The sequence below is a fragment of the Podarcis bocagei genome (genome assembly GCF_964188305.1).
Source record: "Podarcis bocagei genome assembly, chromosome: 7".
Lineage (NCBI taxonomy): Eukaryota > Metazoa > Chordata > Lepidosauria > Squamata > Lacertidae > Podarcis > Podarcis bocagei.
Genome location: NC_138132.1, coordinates 83276792 through 83293752, shown reverse-complemented (window position 1 = coordinate 83293752; position 16961 = coordinate 83276792). Strand labels below are relative to the sequence as shown.

General features: G+C 48.6%; 1 protein-coding gene across 1 annotated transcript in view; it reads left to right on the top strand.

Annotated features, from left to right (window-relative positions):
• Positions 1-16961, top strand: part of ALPL (alkaline phosphatase, biomineralization associated) — a 60162-nt gene that overhangs the window by 15362 nt on the left and 27839 nt on the right. Inside the window, exons 2-5 of the mRNA XM_081203106.1 lie at positions 4910-5058; positions 6065-6184; positions 8817-8932; positions 16132-16306. Coding sequence (XP_081059232.1) covers positions 5001-5058; positions 6065-6184; positions 8817-8932; positions 16132-16306 — 469 coding nt within the window. The 5' untranslated portion in view covers positions 4910-5000. The remainder of the gene's footprint in view (positions 1-4909; positions 5059-6064; positions 6185-8816; positions 8933-16131; positions 16307-16961) is intronic.

The window sequence follows — 16961 nt, the reverse complement described above, 5'->3', positions numbered from 1 at the left end:
GGGTGACCCCCCCCACCCGCCTGAAACTCTGCAGAGATGCTGCCAGCCAGTGTAAACAATGTTGAGCTAGAGAGACCAATGGTCTGGTTCAGTACAAGGCAGCTTCCCAGGATCCAGACAGAACAGGAGAAGATGCCAGAGGCAAAATATAACCACAAACAAAGGAGAGTTTGCTGCCCACCCCCAACACAAGTGTTTCTTGCCAGAAGCGTTTCTGGCAAGAGATTTTGAGGAAAAGCCTCAAAGGAACTTGATTCACAATTGCTAGTTCCTTGTTGCCTCCCCCCCCCCCCTCTAAAGTGTGAGGCGAAAGCCCAAATATCCCCGCCCCCTGCTCAGACAGCTGCTTCTCTAAAGAAGTTAGACAGGATGCAACAGAAGGAAATAAATGGGCGGGAAATGGGCACTGTGGTAAAAACAAAAACTTGTAAAATATATGTGGAATTTGCCATTGGTTCATCAGCGCCATCTAGTGTCACATTTGTAAAAAGCTAATGGTGAAGGACCCCTGACCATTCGGTCCAGTCATGGCTGACTCTGGGGTTGCGGTGCTCATCTCACTTTATTGGCCGAGGAAGCCGGCGTACAGCTTCCGGGTCATGTGGCCAGCATGACTAAGCCACTTCTGGCGAACCAGAGCAGTGCACGGAAACGCCGTTTACCTTCCCACCGGAGCGGTACCTATTTATCTACTTGCACTTTGATGTGCTTTCGAACTGCTAGGTTGGCAGGAGCAGGGACCGAGCAACGGGAGCTCACCCCGTCACGGGGATTCGAACTGCCGACCTTCTGATCGGCAAGTCCTAGGCTCTGTGGTTTAACCCACAGCGCCACCCGCATTCTTGTCACATTTGTACAATGCACTTAAAACGCACTTGTATTTGCAGCTGAGTCCTAAAAGAAGATTGGACAAATTGATGGAGGGAGGACTATAGATGACTGCTAGCTATAACCGCTAGGCCCTGCTGCCACAGCTGGAGGCAGCAATGCTTCTGGATGGAAGATGCATGAGAAGAGAGGCTTCTGGTTCTCAAATCCTCCTTGTACTTTGGGTTACACTTTGGGGCCACTGGCTTTACCCAGCTGAAGGCTCTGCTCATGTTTTTATGTAAAGTTGTCTTCTTCTTTGGCGATCCCTCATAGCCGGGTAAAATTGTCTTCCATAAAAACGGTTTTAACAATGAGTCCGTAAGTGACTGTGGAGGCCAATTCTGGATCCACATGTCCTTTCACAGTGGGGACAGAGGTTTCTGGGCAGGAGTTGATCATGGCGAGGGTTTGCCAAGCGTGCCTTCGTCTTAGCACGTTTCTCCCTTGTGTTCTGAGTTCGAGTGTCTTCAAAGCCCATAACACCTTTGGTAAAGGCTGTTCTCCAATTGGAGTGCTCGCGGGCCAGTGTTTCCCAGCTGTCGGTGTATATACCACATTTTAAAATATTTGCCTTGAGGGAATCTTTAAACCTCTTTTGTTGACCACCAGCGTTATGCTTTCCATTTTTAAGTTTGGAATAGAGTCAATGCTTTGGAAGAAGGTAACAGGCATAGACTGTTTAGTTAACATGGGGCACATTAAAACATCAATCGCCCCCTCTATCCTGCTCCCTTCCACCTTCTGCACCAAAAAAACTTCAAGGCACTATTTTTTGTTGGGTTTGGCTTTCATCATGCTCTATCCCACCCAAAGCAGGTCAGCTTTAAGTTCTGCAAAAGTGGAAGTGAAAATGCACAATTTATTTTTTTAAAAATATGCATGAATTATTCCCTTAGGTCCAGGCAAGAACAATGGTTCCTCTAAGTCCAAACGACAATCGTGGGGCCCAAGTCTTTTATAAAAGTGGTTCCTGGAACTGGAAGCTTGACCTGTCCTCTCAGGTCAGCAAAGCAACGTATGTTAGAGCAGGCCATTTAAAAACAACGGGATGTACAGTTTCAAAAAGGTTAAGATGCTTTTGAGACGTGAAAGGTTGCACCCTGCATTTTAGTTGGTCCAAATATGGGTTCTGTGTTTTCATGTTCTGTGGCTTCCGAGACTTTCTTCCTTTCTTTCGAAAACCGTATCGCCGGTGCCAGAAGTCATTAGTCTGTTTTTCTCTTAAATTGTTTCAACACAAGACAGTTGAGCGTTTTCCTGTTGCAAGAACAATGCTGGGCCTTGAGCCTTCTCAAACAAGTTCTTGGCACTGAACCTTCAACCTGTGCCTCACCTCGGGTCTCCTCAATCTTCGGAGGAGCCACCACTGTTGCTCTTTTGCATTCCTCAGTCGGCTGAAGTTTCTTTCGTAAAGGCAGGGACGCAGGTGGCGCTGTGGTCTAAACCACTGAGCCTCTTGGGCTTGCCGATCAGAAGGTCAGCCAACCTAGCAGTTTGAAAGCCCACCAGTGCAAGTAGATAAATAGGTACCGCTGTGGCAGGAAGGTAAACAGGGTTTCTGTGCGCTCTGGCTTTCATCACGTTGTTCCATTGCGCCAGAAGTGGTTTAGTCCTGCTGGCCACATAACCCAGAAAGCTGTCTGTGGACAAATGCCGGCTCCCTCAGCCCGAAGGTCAGTGGTTCAAATTCCCATGGCGGGGTGAGCTCCTGTTGCTCTGTCCCAGCTCCTGCTAACCTAGCAGTTCGAAAGCACACCAGTGCAAGTAGATAAATAGGTACGGCTGCAGCGGGAAGGTAAATGGCATTTCCATGTGCTCTGGTTTCTGTCACGGTGTTTCGTTGCACCAGAAGCAGTTTAGTCCTGCTGGCTACATGACCCGGAAGCTGTCTGCGGACAAACGCTGGCTCCCTCGGCCTATAGAGCGAGATGAGCACGCAACCCCAGAGTCGTCCGTGACTGGATCTAACGGTCAGGGGTACCTTTACCTTTAAGGAAAGGCAGGACATTCTGGGATCAAATCGGAAACCGGGATGGCTTATGTCAATCCAGGACTGACCCTGGACACTTGGAGGGTCTGCTAGATGGACCATGGGCCTGATCCAGCAATCTATTCACTGATCTTAATCCCCTGTTTGTGGCCCACATCCACAGCGGAGGCAGCTGGCAAGGTTGGCCCACCCGTGAGGCAAGGGGAGGCGACCTGCCTCAGGTGGCAAGATCCCCAGGGGCAGCAGACCCGGCTGACAAGGAATGTATCACCCGCTGCTGCAGTGGCAGGACAGCAGCAGCTGTAGTGAGCTCCCTGGAGGCCAGATCTAGCGCCTTCTCAGCACACCCACCCATGCCACTTCTACAGCGGCCTCTTGGCAAATAGGAGGCACCACTGGTCTCCTCCCACCCTTGATGGAGATCTTTGCTCCTCAGGTGCCCATATGTCTTGGGCCGGCCCTGGCACCCAATGCTTCTTCATGCTCCATGTGCACTACCTGTGCAACGGGGTCCTTGGTCAAGGCCAGGGTGCTGCGGTTGCTGCTGCCAGTTGAGCATGCTAGGCTTTATTGGGAAACCCCTCTGTCCGGCTCTGTCCTTCTCTCCCACCCCCTCTGACCGGCATCTACTGGTGGCTTTTGGCCGATCTGCCGGCTGGCTGGGCCCCTGCCAAGGCTCCATGCGTCTCTCTTAAGAACATTTGCCGGTATCGCTTGCGCTCAGCGGGAGTAATCCCAGAGAATTAGCTACAGCCCAGAGGCTTATCCTTAAAGCTGCTGCCACTGTTGCTGTTAACAGTGGCGCTTGGAGTCAGTTATGGCGATGAAGTTGTGGACTGGGCAGGCTGCAGTGGGCTGCCCTAAGATCCTGCCTGTCCAGCCCACGTGCGACGGAGGCAACGGGCGGAGAAAATAGGTTGTGAGCCGTAGGTCACCCAGCCAAGAACTAAAAGGACAACAAACAATACAAGCAACATGAAGTCCAGTCTGCTAGATAGTGCTGCAATTCTTATTCATGGTGCCGAAGTAGTAAGTGAAGAACGTAGGACAGTGATCCCGGACAATCTGACTGTTTCGCTTGAATCTTCTTCAGCACAACTACAAAAGAATTCAAATATGAAACAATGACCTGTGTACATTATATAAACTTCACACATTATAACTTGCTACTTCGGCACCATGAACGCCTAAAAAAGTTTTACTGCTCAGCCCACAGGATAGCATCTATTACTTTGTTTCAACCATAGACTTATTATACTTCTACGGACTTTCAAAGATTGACAGACGTGTGTTCGTTTGCTTTCAAATGTATTAGAGAATTCACAAGTGTACACATTTTGGTTTTTGTTGTACTAAATCATGTATATTATGCAATAAGAATTTCAGTGCTATCTAGTAAAATGGTCTTCGTGTTGCTTGTATTGTTTGTTGTGCTAACAAACACAGGGGTTTGTTGTTCTGTATTGGTGACGCATTAAAAGGAGGCAGAGTTGCTATGAAGGTTGTTAAGGGACAGTAAAGGCATCAAGGATGAACTAGACCATCACTTGCCTTTACTGCACTCCTAGCTTCTGCCAATGAAACAGTGCCTCCTTTTAATGGATGGATAAGGAACCTGTGTGGTCCTCCAGGTGTTGCTGTACTACAACTTCCACCCTCCCTGACCACTGGCCATGCTGAGTGCGATTAAGGGGAGCTGGAAGTTTAGCAATATCTGGAGGGCCAGTGGTTCCCCATCTCTGAAGCAGACCATCGCTTGCCTTTACTGCCCTGGTTTCCTGCATCACAATTCTGTGTTGTCACCAGTGGCGTAGCGTGGGTTGTCAGCACCCGGGGCAAGGCAAGTAATTTGTGCCCCCTAACCCGTAGATTTGCGCCCCCTAACCCGTGGATTTGCGCCCCCTAACCCTAACCCCCAGATGTTGCGCCCGGTGTGGCCGGCCCCCCCGCACCCCCACGCTACGCCACTGGTTGTCACAGTTGGAAAACCCAACTCACGGTTGAGTTTTCATACTTGCTCTTCTTCTCTGCTCCCCCCAATTTACGCAGTAACCCATACTTCCTCTAGTGCATAGCCCACGGACGCTGCCTGCTGGTCTTCAACGTGCCCCTGCCTCCTGCCACCGAGGACGACGTCACTATGAGAGTGCTGCTTTTTGCCTTCCTGATCGAAGCGTCCCTCTCCTCTTTGGTTCCAGGTAAGTGAATGAGGAGCGAAGCCAATTGGCCCATCCCCGTGTGCAAGAACTGCGCTGCTCTGAGCAGTTTGGGGGCCTTCCTAAGGAACTTCGGAAGGTCGCAGGTTCAGTCCCTGCATGGGACAGCTGCATATTCCTGCACTGTGGGGGATTGGACTAGATGATACCTGGGGTCCCTTCCAAGGCTACAATTCTACGATAAATGCTTGCTCACTTCCAGCCTGGCAGCTGTTCCCCCACCCAGCTCTTTGGCTGAGCAGCGAGTGAAGTCAAGGAGCCATTTGTAAACACTCAGGTGAGGAGGAAAGATGTCAACACCAGGCAGAGCTTTGGAAGAGGATATTTTTAAAGTGCCGGCGACTGAGTGCTGCCATTATAAGAATATTGTTTTTAATACTAGGCCACACATAGGCATGTCTGTTATTGGCGCATAGTAATTTCGTTATGAGTGGTTAGCCCTCTGCCTTCATCCAGACAGATTAAGCTAAGGGATTAGTCCTTCTCTCACAAATTGTATGGGGGGAGGGGAAATTATCTGGACCACCCAGGGGGTTAAAATGCACCTGGAAAGAATTGGAGAGGCGCATCTTCCTGGCAGAGCAGCCCGGCAACCAGTCGGTTCCTGCAATCAAGACCATGTGCAAAGCAGACAGACAGCAGACTGAGAAAACAGTTGTGAGCAATTCTTGTGAGCATGCCAGGCTACACACGCCGCACATTTAAAGCGCATGACTTTTCTCACTGCAAAGAATTCCGGGAACTGTAGTTTACTCACTACAGGGCTACGGCACCCAGTCACCTTAAAAAAACTACAGTTCCCAGGATTCTACGGGGAACTAGGTTGTGTGCTGTAAATGTGCGGTGTGCGCACAGCCCCTCTTGATCTGTGGTGCAGAGCTCCTGAGGACGAATGTGGACTCCGCCTGCAATCTTGACGCAAGCCCTGGAGGTGACAGGGTGCCCTATGGCCTCCAGTCACCCTCGTCTTCTTTCCTCCCAACTGCAGAGAAGGAGAAGAACCCCCGGTTCTGGAGAGAGCAGGCCCAGGAGACGCTGCGGAGGGCTCTGAGCTTGCAGGAGCTCAACACAAATGTGGCCAAGAATGTCATCCTCTTCCTCGGGGACGGTGAGATCTGGGCACGGAGCGGTGGAAGTCTGTGGGATGGGAAAGGGGGCAATAGAGGGCTTCAGACACAAAGGAGGAGGGCAGGACTTGAAGTCTCCCCAGACTGCTGCTCCCTGTTAGACCCAGATATACTTCCCCTATAGAAGGGAATACACCCCTCCACATACTTGTTTCTGGGGTCTGTATACGTGAAGGAGCATCTCCACCCCCATCGTTCTGCCCGGACGCTGAGGTCCAGCTCCGAGGGCCTTCTGGTGTTTCCCTCATTGCAAGAAGTGAAGCTACAGGGAACCAGGCAGAGGGCCTTCTCAGTGGTGGCTCTTGCCCTAGATACCAAACAGATAAACAACAAATTGACTTTTAGAAGACATCTGAAGGCTTCAGCAAAGTTTTTAACAGGGGATGTTTTAAATATTTTGTTGGCAACCCAGTCAGATGAGCAGCGTATACCGTAAATAATAAAATTATTACTATTATTATTATTATTGCTATTATCAAATATCATCCATTCTCCCCCCCCCCCAGGTTACTTTCACAAATGTGTTCACCTTTATGCAAGCTTTCCCCTCAAATAGGCTTCTTTGGGTTTTGGTGCACACAGTATTTGCTTGGAGAAGCGCATTGCAAAATTCTGAAAAGTTCAAATGTGGAAGGATAAATCTCCTTCGGTTCACATTTTGTTCAGGAAAGTGTGAGTTGGGTTGTGCCTCCTCGCCCTGATCCCTAGTTCTTCCCTTTTATTCTGACATGAATCATGAGAATGGAAAGCTTGAGTCAGCTTTTTTTGCTCTCTCTGTCCCTGATTGGGGCCAAATTGTCAGTCATTACCTGGCACCGGGCGCAACAGGGACTTTCCCCACGTGTCACACTTGGCACAGGGGTGAATCCACCCAGCTTGGTTTTCCTGAGTTTCTCATTTTTCCATTCTGCCTGGCTCTGAGTTCAGCCGTCCACATTTCCACATAAGTTTTACATATGCAGTCTCCCTTCCTCCCTGATATGTGCTTTTTTTGCAAAGCAGTTTCTGTTGGGATACTGCCGGGGAGACGGGGGCATCAGGCAGGCCCCCAGCTGGCTCCGGACGCTCACTGGTCTCCCGTGGAACAGCATCAGTCAGTCAGCGACATGAGCCTCAGATACGTTTAGAGACTCATGCACGCTCTGAACAGAGAGACGTGCAAGCATAAAGTACAGCATTTTATTCAGCATAGCTCAGGAACAAAGGAGAACATGTCTGCTTGCCTTCGTGTCCAGCAAAAACAAAACAAAACAGCACTATAGCAAAAGCAAAATACAACAGAAGTTCCCAGCAGACTGTGCTGGGAGTAAACAGGCTCCCAGTACGTTTCCGAGCACAATTCAAAGTGTTGGTGCTGACCTTTAAAGCCCTAAACGGCCTCGGTCCAGTATACCTGAAGGAGCGTCTCCACCCCCATCGTTCTGCCCGGACGCTGAGATCCAGCGCTGAGGGCCTTCTGGCGGTTCCCTCATTGCGAGAAGTAAGGTTATAGGAAACCAGACAGAGGGCCTTCTCAGCAGTGACGCCCACCCTTGGAACACCCTCTCTTCAGATGTGAAGGAAATAAGTAGCTATCCTATCTTTAAAAGACATCTGAAGGCAGCCCTGTTCAGGGAAGTTTTTAATATTTAATGCTGCACTGTTTTTAATACTTGATTGGGAGCCGCCCAGAGTGACGGGTGAAACTCAGCCAGATGGGCGGGGTATAAATAATAAATTATTATTATTATTATGTGATACACCAACATCATGCCTGTACCCTTTTAAGGTGGAATGGAACTATATCCAAACATCCTCCCCCCTTCCATGTAACCTGTAGTACCTGTGGTTCAACCCAATTGCAACCTCTGTACCTAAATCTTAAGTTGTTCTCTGTTAACAACCTTAGGCAACAGATCTGCAGGAATTTTGTTTCCTGGCATGTAGGACACCTGAATGAGTCCCTTCTGAATACACTCTCCGGCACGATGTAACTATATATCCTAACAGTTTCCACTAATGTAATGCCCTTTCGATATGTTGCTTTTCACCTATTACAGTGGTGCCCCGCAAGACGAATGCCTCGCAAGATGAAAAACTCGCTAGACGAAAGGGTTTTGTGGTTTTTGAGCTGCTTCGCAAGACGAATTTCCCTATGGGCTTGCTTCGCAAGACGAAAACGTCTTGCGTTTTTTGCAAGTTTGTTTCCTTTTTCTTAACACCGTTAATACAGTTGCGACTTGACTTCGAGGAGCAACTCATAGAACGCGGTGTGGTAGCCTTTTTTGAGATTTTTGGTGATTTTTGAAGCTTTCCCAAAACTTTTCCGACACCGTGCTTCGCAAGATGAAAAATTCGCTAGACGAAAAAACTCGCGGAATGAATTAATTTCGTCTTGCGAGGCACCACTGTATATGTGTTTATATGCATGCTTAACATTCCGGCGTATTAATTTCCACACACATTTATGGGCTGGGGAACTGCATTGCAAAATTCGGAAAAGTGTGAATTCCCAAGGTCAGCTGTGTTTTTGGTTCGAGTGCAGTTTCACCAAGTGAAAGGTTCAACTTTACATGCCAGCTGGATGTAAAGGCCTTTCCCAGCCTTTCTCACGTGTGGCTCTTTTGACTGTAGGCATGGGAGTCCCCACGGTGACAGCGGCTCGCATACTGAAGGGGCAGCTGAGCAACAACAATGGGGAAGAGACAGTCCTGGAAATGGACCGGTTTCCCTTTGTGGCTTTGTCCAAGGTAAGGAGACCTCTCCAGCCCTGCCTCTACTCCCATTCTCTTCTTTTGGATGGGCATCACAAAGGCTGTGGTCCTTCTTTACTTGGGGTGAAGATAAGGCAGAAGGTCTGCTACCCTGTGATTCTTTTTTTAAAAATAAAATAAAATAAAAAACCCCTTTCTTTAAAACATGTGGAGCCTCGCCCTTTGATTCCAGCAAACATATGTGGAAACTCGTAGTTAACAGATTCATGCACGCTTAATCTCTGCGCATTTACTCAGAGGTACGTCCAGTCATTGACTTCTGATGTTCGAGTTGTTTTAAGTGCTGTTATTTCAAGCTGCCAAAATGGCAACACCCACTGTTCAAGAGTGAACAAACCTCGAGGTTTATAAAACAGCACCAAAATATCTTCTTCTTCTTCTTTGGCGATCCCTCGTAGCAGAGTAAGATTGTCTTCCATGAACACGGTCTTAACAATGAGTCCGTAAGAGACTGTGGAGGCCAATTTTGGATCCACACGTCCTTCCACAGAGGGGACACTGGTTTTCGGGCAGGAGTTGATCACGGTGAGGGTTTGCCAAGCATGCCTTCCTCTTGGCACGCTTCTCCCTTTCATCCTGAGTTCAAGCGTTTTCAAAGCCCATGACCTCTTTGGTAAAGGCTGTTCTCCAGTTGGAGCGCTCGCAGGCAAGTGTTTCCCAATTGTTGGTGTTTATCCTACATTTTTAAAGATTTGCCTTGAGAGGGACTTCAAACCTCTTTTGTTGACCACCAGCATTACGCTTTCCATTTTTAAGTTTGGAATAGAGTAGTTGCTTTGGAAGATGATAATCAGGCATCCACACCACATGACCAGTCCAACAAAGCTGATGTTGAAGAATCATTGCTTCGACACTGGTGATTTTTACATTAGTTTGCCTGTCTTCCCAAGTGATGTGTACAATTTTTGGAGACACCGTTGACGGAATCTTTCAAGGAGATGGCGTTTATAAGTGGTCCATGTTTCACAAGCATACAGTAAGGTTGGTAGTACAATAGCTTTGCAAACAAGCATTTTGGTTTCCCTGCGAATGTCCCAGTCCTCAAATACACTGCACTGCAACTGTGAGAAAGCTACACTCGCCGAGCTCAGGCGATGCTGGATTTCGGCACCTAAATATATTAAATGGTGGAAGGAAACACCCGAAGCATCCCATTGAAGAATGGAAGTGATCTGTGGCCATAGAATGCTGACCGACTTCTGCAGGAAATCTAGAAGAGTTTGAATTTGGATTTGATATCCCGCTTTATCACTACCCAAAGGAGTCTCAAAGCGACTAACATTCTCCTTTCCCTTCCTCCCCCACAACAAACACTCTGTGAGGTGAGTGGGGCTGAGAGACTTCCAAGAAGTGTGACTGGCCCAAGGTCACCCAGCAGCTGCATGTGGAGGAGCGGAGACGCGAACCCAGTTCACCAGATTACGAGTCTATCACTCTTAACCACTACACCGCACTGGCTCTCAAACAAAAAACAAGACCGTTGGTCCATCTAGCCCAGCCATGCCTACACTGACTGGCAGTCGCTCTCTCCAGGGTTTCAAGCAGAGAGGCTTTGCCCAGTCCTGCTTCTTGGGGACTGAACCTGGCACATGCAAAGCAGTTGCTCCATAACTGAGGAGGGTGCCAGGTGGTCTGTGGCTGATTTAAATGATCAAGCCTGTCCTTTAAGAGCGGCTGTGATGCCAAGAGACATACTGATAGGGATATTGTAAAACAAAATTCACAGTGCTTGCTGAGCCTGGTGGCAGCCTGAATCCAGTGCCCGCTGCAGACTGGCAAACTTGTACGCAGAGCAGATTCACGTGGCAACAGCAATGTGGGGCATTCTCCCCTTGCCCCATTTCTAGGGATATAGGGACGCGGGTGGCGCTGTGGGTTACACCACAGAGACTAGGACTTGCTGACCAGAAGGTCAGAGGTTCGAATCCCCGCGACCGGGTGAGTTCCTGTTGCCCGGTCCCTGCTCCTGCCCACCTAGCAGTTCGAAAGCACATCAAAGTGCAAGTAGATAAATAGGTACCACTCTGGTGGGAAGGTAAACGGCATTTCCGTGTGCTGCTCTGGTTGTGCCAGAAGCGGCTTAGTCATGCTGGCCACATGACCTGGAAGCTGTACGCCGGCTCCCTCGGCCAATAAAGCGAGATGAGCGCCGCAACCCCAGAGTCAGTCACGGCTTGACCTAGTAGTCAGGGGTCCCTTTACCTTTACATTTTAAGGAGGCAGCAATTTCCTTTTTTCCTGAAGTTGTTTTTATTAAGTTTCCCAAAATTTCCAGATAATAAAAACTCCCTCCCCTGACTTCCCAGCCCCTTTTCCATAGTGTTTCTATTTTTCTCCCTCTGAACCTTAACAAAACTACTATAATATTTAATCCCTTCTGTTGCTCATCGTTCAAATCCTGCTCGTAGGTCCAGCCCCTGGACAGCTCCCCCCCCCCCGACGACATCTGGAAGCTGGCCCTTTCCAGAGCAAGGGCAACTCCTTAAGTGCCTTCCTGTGACAAAAACAAACATAGCACATTCCTCCCAGCCCCAGCTTGGAATCTGGCAGCGCAAGGCACCTTCTGTTTTGGCCCCTCTTGTGGCGGATACATTCACATGTTTGGTAGACCACCCCTTGTGTCCTGGCGGGGTGACTCTGGGTCAATCAGCCGCAAGTTCTTCTTAAAAAAAAAGAAGAAACACAAGAACAAATTGCACAGGATTCCCTGTGCCGGTGCTATTCCAGGCACTTCTTATGGTCTTAATGGGATTCTCAAGTAATTTGTGAGCATTAAAGAAGAAAACAAGGTAGGGATATAACCCCTGCCAGTCTGTGCAGGCAATACTGAGCTAGATTAGCCAGAGGTGCTGATCCACCAGCTTCCTAGAGTAAGCTACAGTACCAGTGCCAGCAGCTAGATTCAGGCAAGCTGTTTGTGTTCCCCTTATTAGGGAGAGAGACCCGTGGATCACAACAGGACCTACTTCTGAGCGAGCGTGCCCAGGATCTCACAACTGGGCCCTTTCCACAGCCCCCCGCTAAGGGACCGTCCCAACCGCCTGCAGCAAGGAGCCCCCTCAGCAAATTTGTGGGCTGCATCAAGAAAACATTCTGTTTGCACAGACCCAGAGTCAATATGTTTTCCTGGACGATACGCTGTGTTCCAGTGTTCTGAGAGGCCGGACAGCATTCTTCCTCCCAGACTTAAGAAACTCTGTTTATTTCCCCCCCCCACCCCCTGATCATCACCAGTTATCTTCGTTTTCTTATTCAGGAAGTTTAAAAAGGCCCCCCAAGTAAGATGCTCCGTCCGGTCAACTTGTTTTTGTCATCCTCAGCCTGCTCTGGGCCAAGTGGGGGAAAGTCCAAACTCCATATGGGCAGGCCTCCAAGGGATAATTTGTCAGGGGCCACCAGAAGACTCTCTCACACAGTTTTTGCTACCCTCCTTTCTCTCTGTCACCCCCTTTCTCTTTCTCTTTTTCGGCCACCCTCTTTCATTCCATCTATCTGTTGATCTACCTGTCAGGTGCTGGTGTGGTTGCTTGAGAGCAAACAGGCAAGACTCCAACCGGTCTTTTCCAGGCTTTATTATCTGTACAAACTACAGTGGTACCTCGGGTTAAGTACTTAATTCGTTCCGGAGGTCCGTACTTAACCTGAAACTGTTCTTAACCTGAAGCACCACTTTAGCTAATGGGGCCTCTGGCTGCCACCGCACTGCCACAGCACGATTTCTGTTCTCATCCTGAAGCAAAGTTCTTAACCTGAAGCACTATTTCTGGGTTAGCAGAGTCTGTAACCTGAAGCGTATGTAACCTGAAGCGTATGTAACCCGAGGTATCACTGTATTTACAGTGCAGAGCGTCGCAAGTCCATGTCTGCTCAGTCGCTGGCAGAATCTGGGAGTGGGCGGTCCTTATACCTTTCCCAGCATAACAGTCATGTGACCCCCATCCTTCTCCTCCCCTCTCTGTGCCCAAAACCTACTGCGCAGAGCAGGCCTTGGCAAAGGGGGACTTGCCTCCCGTCTCCTTGCTCAGGCTCGGTGTTGAGGCTCTCCCTAGCATCTTCTGGTCCCTGCGCCCCTTCCCCACTGCAGGCGGGGCTTCCCTCCTCACCAGAGGAAGAACTGCATCGCAAGTTACATGTGAAAAGGATCTAGGAGTCTTGGTTGACCACAAACTTGACATGAGCCAACAGTGTGACGCGGCAGCTAAAAAAGCCAATGCAATTCTGGGCCTCATCAATAGGAGTATAGCATCTAGATCAAGGGAAGTAATAGTGCCACTGTATTCTGCTCTGGTCAGACCTCACCTGGAGTACTGTGTCCAGTTCTGGGCACCACAATTCAAGAAGGACACTGACAAACTGGAACGTGTCCAGAGGAGGGCAACCAAAATGGTCAAAGGCCTGGAAACGATGCCTTATGAGGAACGGCTAAGGGAGCTGGGCATGTTTAGCCTGGAGAAGAGGAGGTTAAGGGGTGATATGATAGCCGTGTTCAAATATATAAAAGGATGTCACATAGAGGAGGGAGAAAGGTTGTTTTCTGCTGCTCCAGAGAAGCGGACACGGAGCAATGGATCCAAACTACAAGAAAGAAGATTCCACCTAAACATTAGAAAGAACTTCCTGACAGTAAGAGCTGTTTGACAGTGGAATTTGCTGCCAAGGAGTGTGGTGGAGTCTCCTACTTTGGAGGTCTTTAAGCAGAGGCTTGACAACCATATGTCAGGAGTGCTCTGATGGTGTTTCCTGCTTGGCAGGGGGTTGGACTCGATGGCCCTTGTAGTCTCTTCCAACTCTATGATTCTATGATTCTAAGATCTTCGGAGGCTCCCTGTAACACAACAGCCCTTCAACCTCTCGCCTCTGAGCTGAGGGCAGTTCCCTGACACTACCCATCTATTGATCTTCCTTTTTCTTTTTTTAAATATATTTTTGAATTAAGTTTTACATAACAAATTTAAATTCAAACACATCATTCACCTCTTCAACTAGGATTCTCTGAACCCTTTGACTTCCCTCTGCCTTTCCATGGTTACCATTACAAATCTTTATTTCTTCTGCTTATCTTAGTTTCTCTAATGCGTTAAAAAAAAAGGTAATTCAAGTTTTTTGTACGTTACAAGCAATACAGTGGTACCCCTGGATACGAACATGATCCGTTCCGGAGCTCCATTTGCATCCAGAAGCAAACGTATTTCGCCGCTTCTGCGCATGACGTCATTTTGAGCCTCTGCGCATGCGCAAGTGGTGAAATCCAGAAGTAACACACACCGTTATTTCCGGTTTGCCGCGGAACGCAACTCGAACGCGCTCAACCTGAAGCGCATTCAACCTGAGGTATGACTGTATTCAAATCCTGCCAAAGTTTTTCCATCTACATGTAATGATCTTTCAATCTATTGATCAGCTATCAGTTTATATCTATCTTCCTTCCTTCCTTCCTTCCTTCCTTCCTTCCTTCCTTCCTTCCTTCCTTCCTCCCTCCCTCCCTCCCTCCCTCCCTCCCTCCCTCTCCCTCCCACCCATTTTCCTTTCCCTTTCTGTCACCAACTTTCCCCCCTCCATCACTCCCCTCTCTCCATCTCCCCAGGCTGTCAGGGGAACGATGCGCACTGCTGCTGCCACAAAGGACTGTACTGATTGCTTCCAGAGGGATTTTGAAATTAGGCCGGGGCCACATAAAACTAGGTCAATGTGCCGCAGTTCTCCTGCACACCCCTTATATGGCACGGGTGCAGATTCCTCCCTTGCCTATAGAGCCTGTTTGCACCCATATTCCACCCCAATGCTCTAGGCAGCTTCGCACCCCAGCCCAGCAAGCAAGCCCGGTGCCAACCGCAGCCGAGGTTGCTTTAATTCCTCAGGTATTTTTTAATTTGCGCTACGACATTTTTAACTGGGCTGCCACCACTGTGAGGACTGAGGCAACAAACATCCGACCTGCATTCTATCTAATTGTTTTTTTGGGTCTTTTCTCCTAACAAACTGGTCTTTCCCCCTCTATTTGACAGTGCTGGGTATTTTTAAAAAAATGTTTTAGTGAGTTATAATGTATGTTTAACTCGTGTGTAATGTTTTATTATGTTTTTATATATGTTGGAAGCCGCCCAGAGTGGCTGGGGCAACCCCGCCAGATGGGCGGGGTACAAACAAACAAACAAACAAAATTATTAGATCTACATGTTTAATTCTATTTCTGTTTATTTATTTTTTAAAAATGAGTGCTCTCTCTCCCCACCTTGATGTTTTAGCTGCACCTCTACTTTTTAGCTGTCAGCCACCTTGAGTTCCTGTTAGGGAAAATGCCAGGATATAAATGAAAATGAAAATAATAATAATAATAATAATAATAATAATAATAATAATAATAATGATATTTACAGAAGTTCGGGGGGGGGCGAGGATGTCAGTGGGCTTTACTGCCGTGCAATGGGGAAGGGCTGCCTATGGGGCTCGTCCTGCTTCAGAGCCTTATTTCAGGCTTTCTCTCAGGGATTAGCTCACAGCTTGGGGAGTGGCAGCAGGAGAAATTTATGGGGAGAAGAGAGAAACTCATCCTCCCCATCGCACCAAGTATCTGCCCTACCATGTTCAAACTCTTTATTATTATTATTATTTCATTAGGCAACAATTACTTGATTTTAAGCCCTCCTCAAAGCGGTTGGAAGGATAAACTCATCCATAAGAAAAACCAACAACAATCATTTAAAGCTTTTGAAAAGTTCAAATAACGATCGACTAAAAAAACAGATTAAAACTCGCGTCAACTTTCTAAACGTCTGGGTGGGCTCGTCTAAACAAAAATGTTTTTAGCAAGCGCCAAAAAGAGCACAGCAAAGGCGCCTGCTTGATATCAGGGGGCAGGGAGTTCCAAAGTGCACTTTTTTTACTTTTCATTTTTACAAATGCGGAACGGGTTTATGTGGCCCCTGTAAAGGTAAAGGGACTCCTGACCATTAGGTCCAGTCATGGCCGACTCTGGGGTTGTGGTGCTCATCTCGCTTTACTGGCCAAGGGAGCCGGCGTACAGCTTCCGGGTCATGTGGCCAGCATGACTAAGCTGCTTCTGGCGAACCAGAGCAGCGCACGGAAACGTCGTTTACCTTCCTGCCGGAGCGGTACCTATTTATCTACTTGCGCTTCATGCTTTCAAACTGCCCTTCTGCCATTGCTCTCCGCAGACGTACAACACCAACGCCCAGGTCCCAGATAGCGCGGGCACAGCCACGGCTTACCTGTGTGGGGTGAAGGCCAACGAGGGGACACTGGGGGTCAGTGCGGCTGTGACGAGGTCGCAGTGCAACACCACGGCGGGGAACGAGGTGACCTCTATCCTCAAATGGGCGAAGGAGGCAGGTGAGTGGGACAATGGGTCCAAAATCAGGGGTGTCCAGTGGCTCCTTCCAAGAGATAACTTTTACTGCCAGAGTTGGGTGGAAAGTTATTTATTTGTTTTAAAGCCACTTGCTGTTTGGAAGCAACCTTGTTTGTGTGCCCTCTGAATGCAAAAGTGAAGAGTTACTGGTGCTTTTCTGGGGGCAGGGATGTAGCTCAGGGACAGAGCCTCTGTTTTGCAGGCAGAAGGTTGCAGGTTCAATCTCGGGGGGGCTAGATTCCCAGAGAGCAGCTGCTTTTCAATGTCAGAGAAACCAATCCAGATGAGTCAGCGGCCTGACTTGTTCCAAGTCTGGGATTTTCCAGGGACAGTCCCGGATTTACAGAAGCCGTCCCGGTTTCTAATTTGATCCTGAAATGTCCCACTTTTCCTTAGGACGTCCCTATTATCATCAGAGAAATGTTGGCAGGAATGGAGTTACGCGACCCCGAGCCAAGGAGATAAGTAACTATACAGTGGTACCTTGGAAGTCGAACGGAATCCGTCCCGGAAGTCCGTTCGACTTCCAAAACGTTCGGAAACCAAGGCTCCTGCAGCCAACTGGAAGCCGTGTCAGACGTTCGGGTTCCAAAGTACGTTCACAAACCGGAACACTCACGTGTTCGGGAGCTAAAA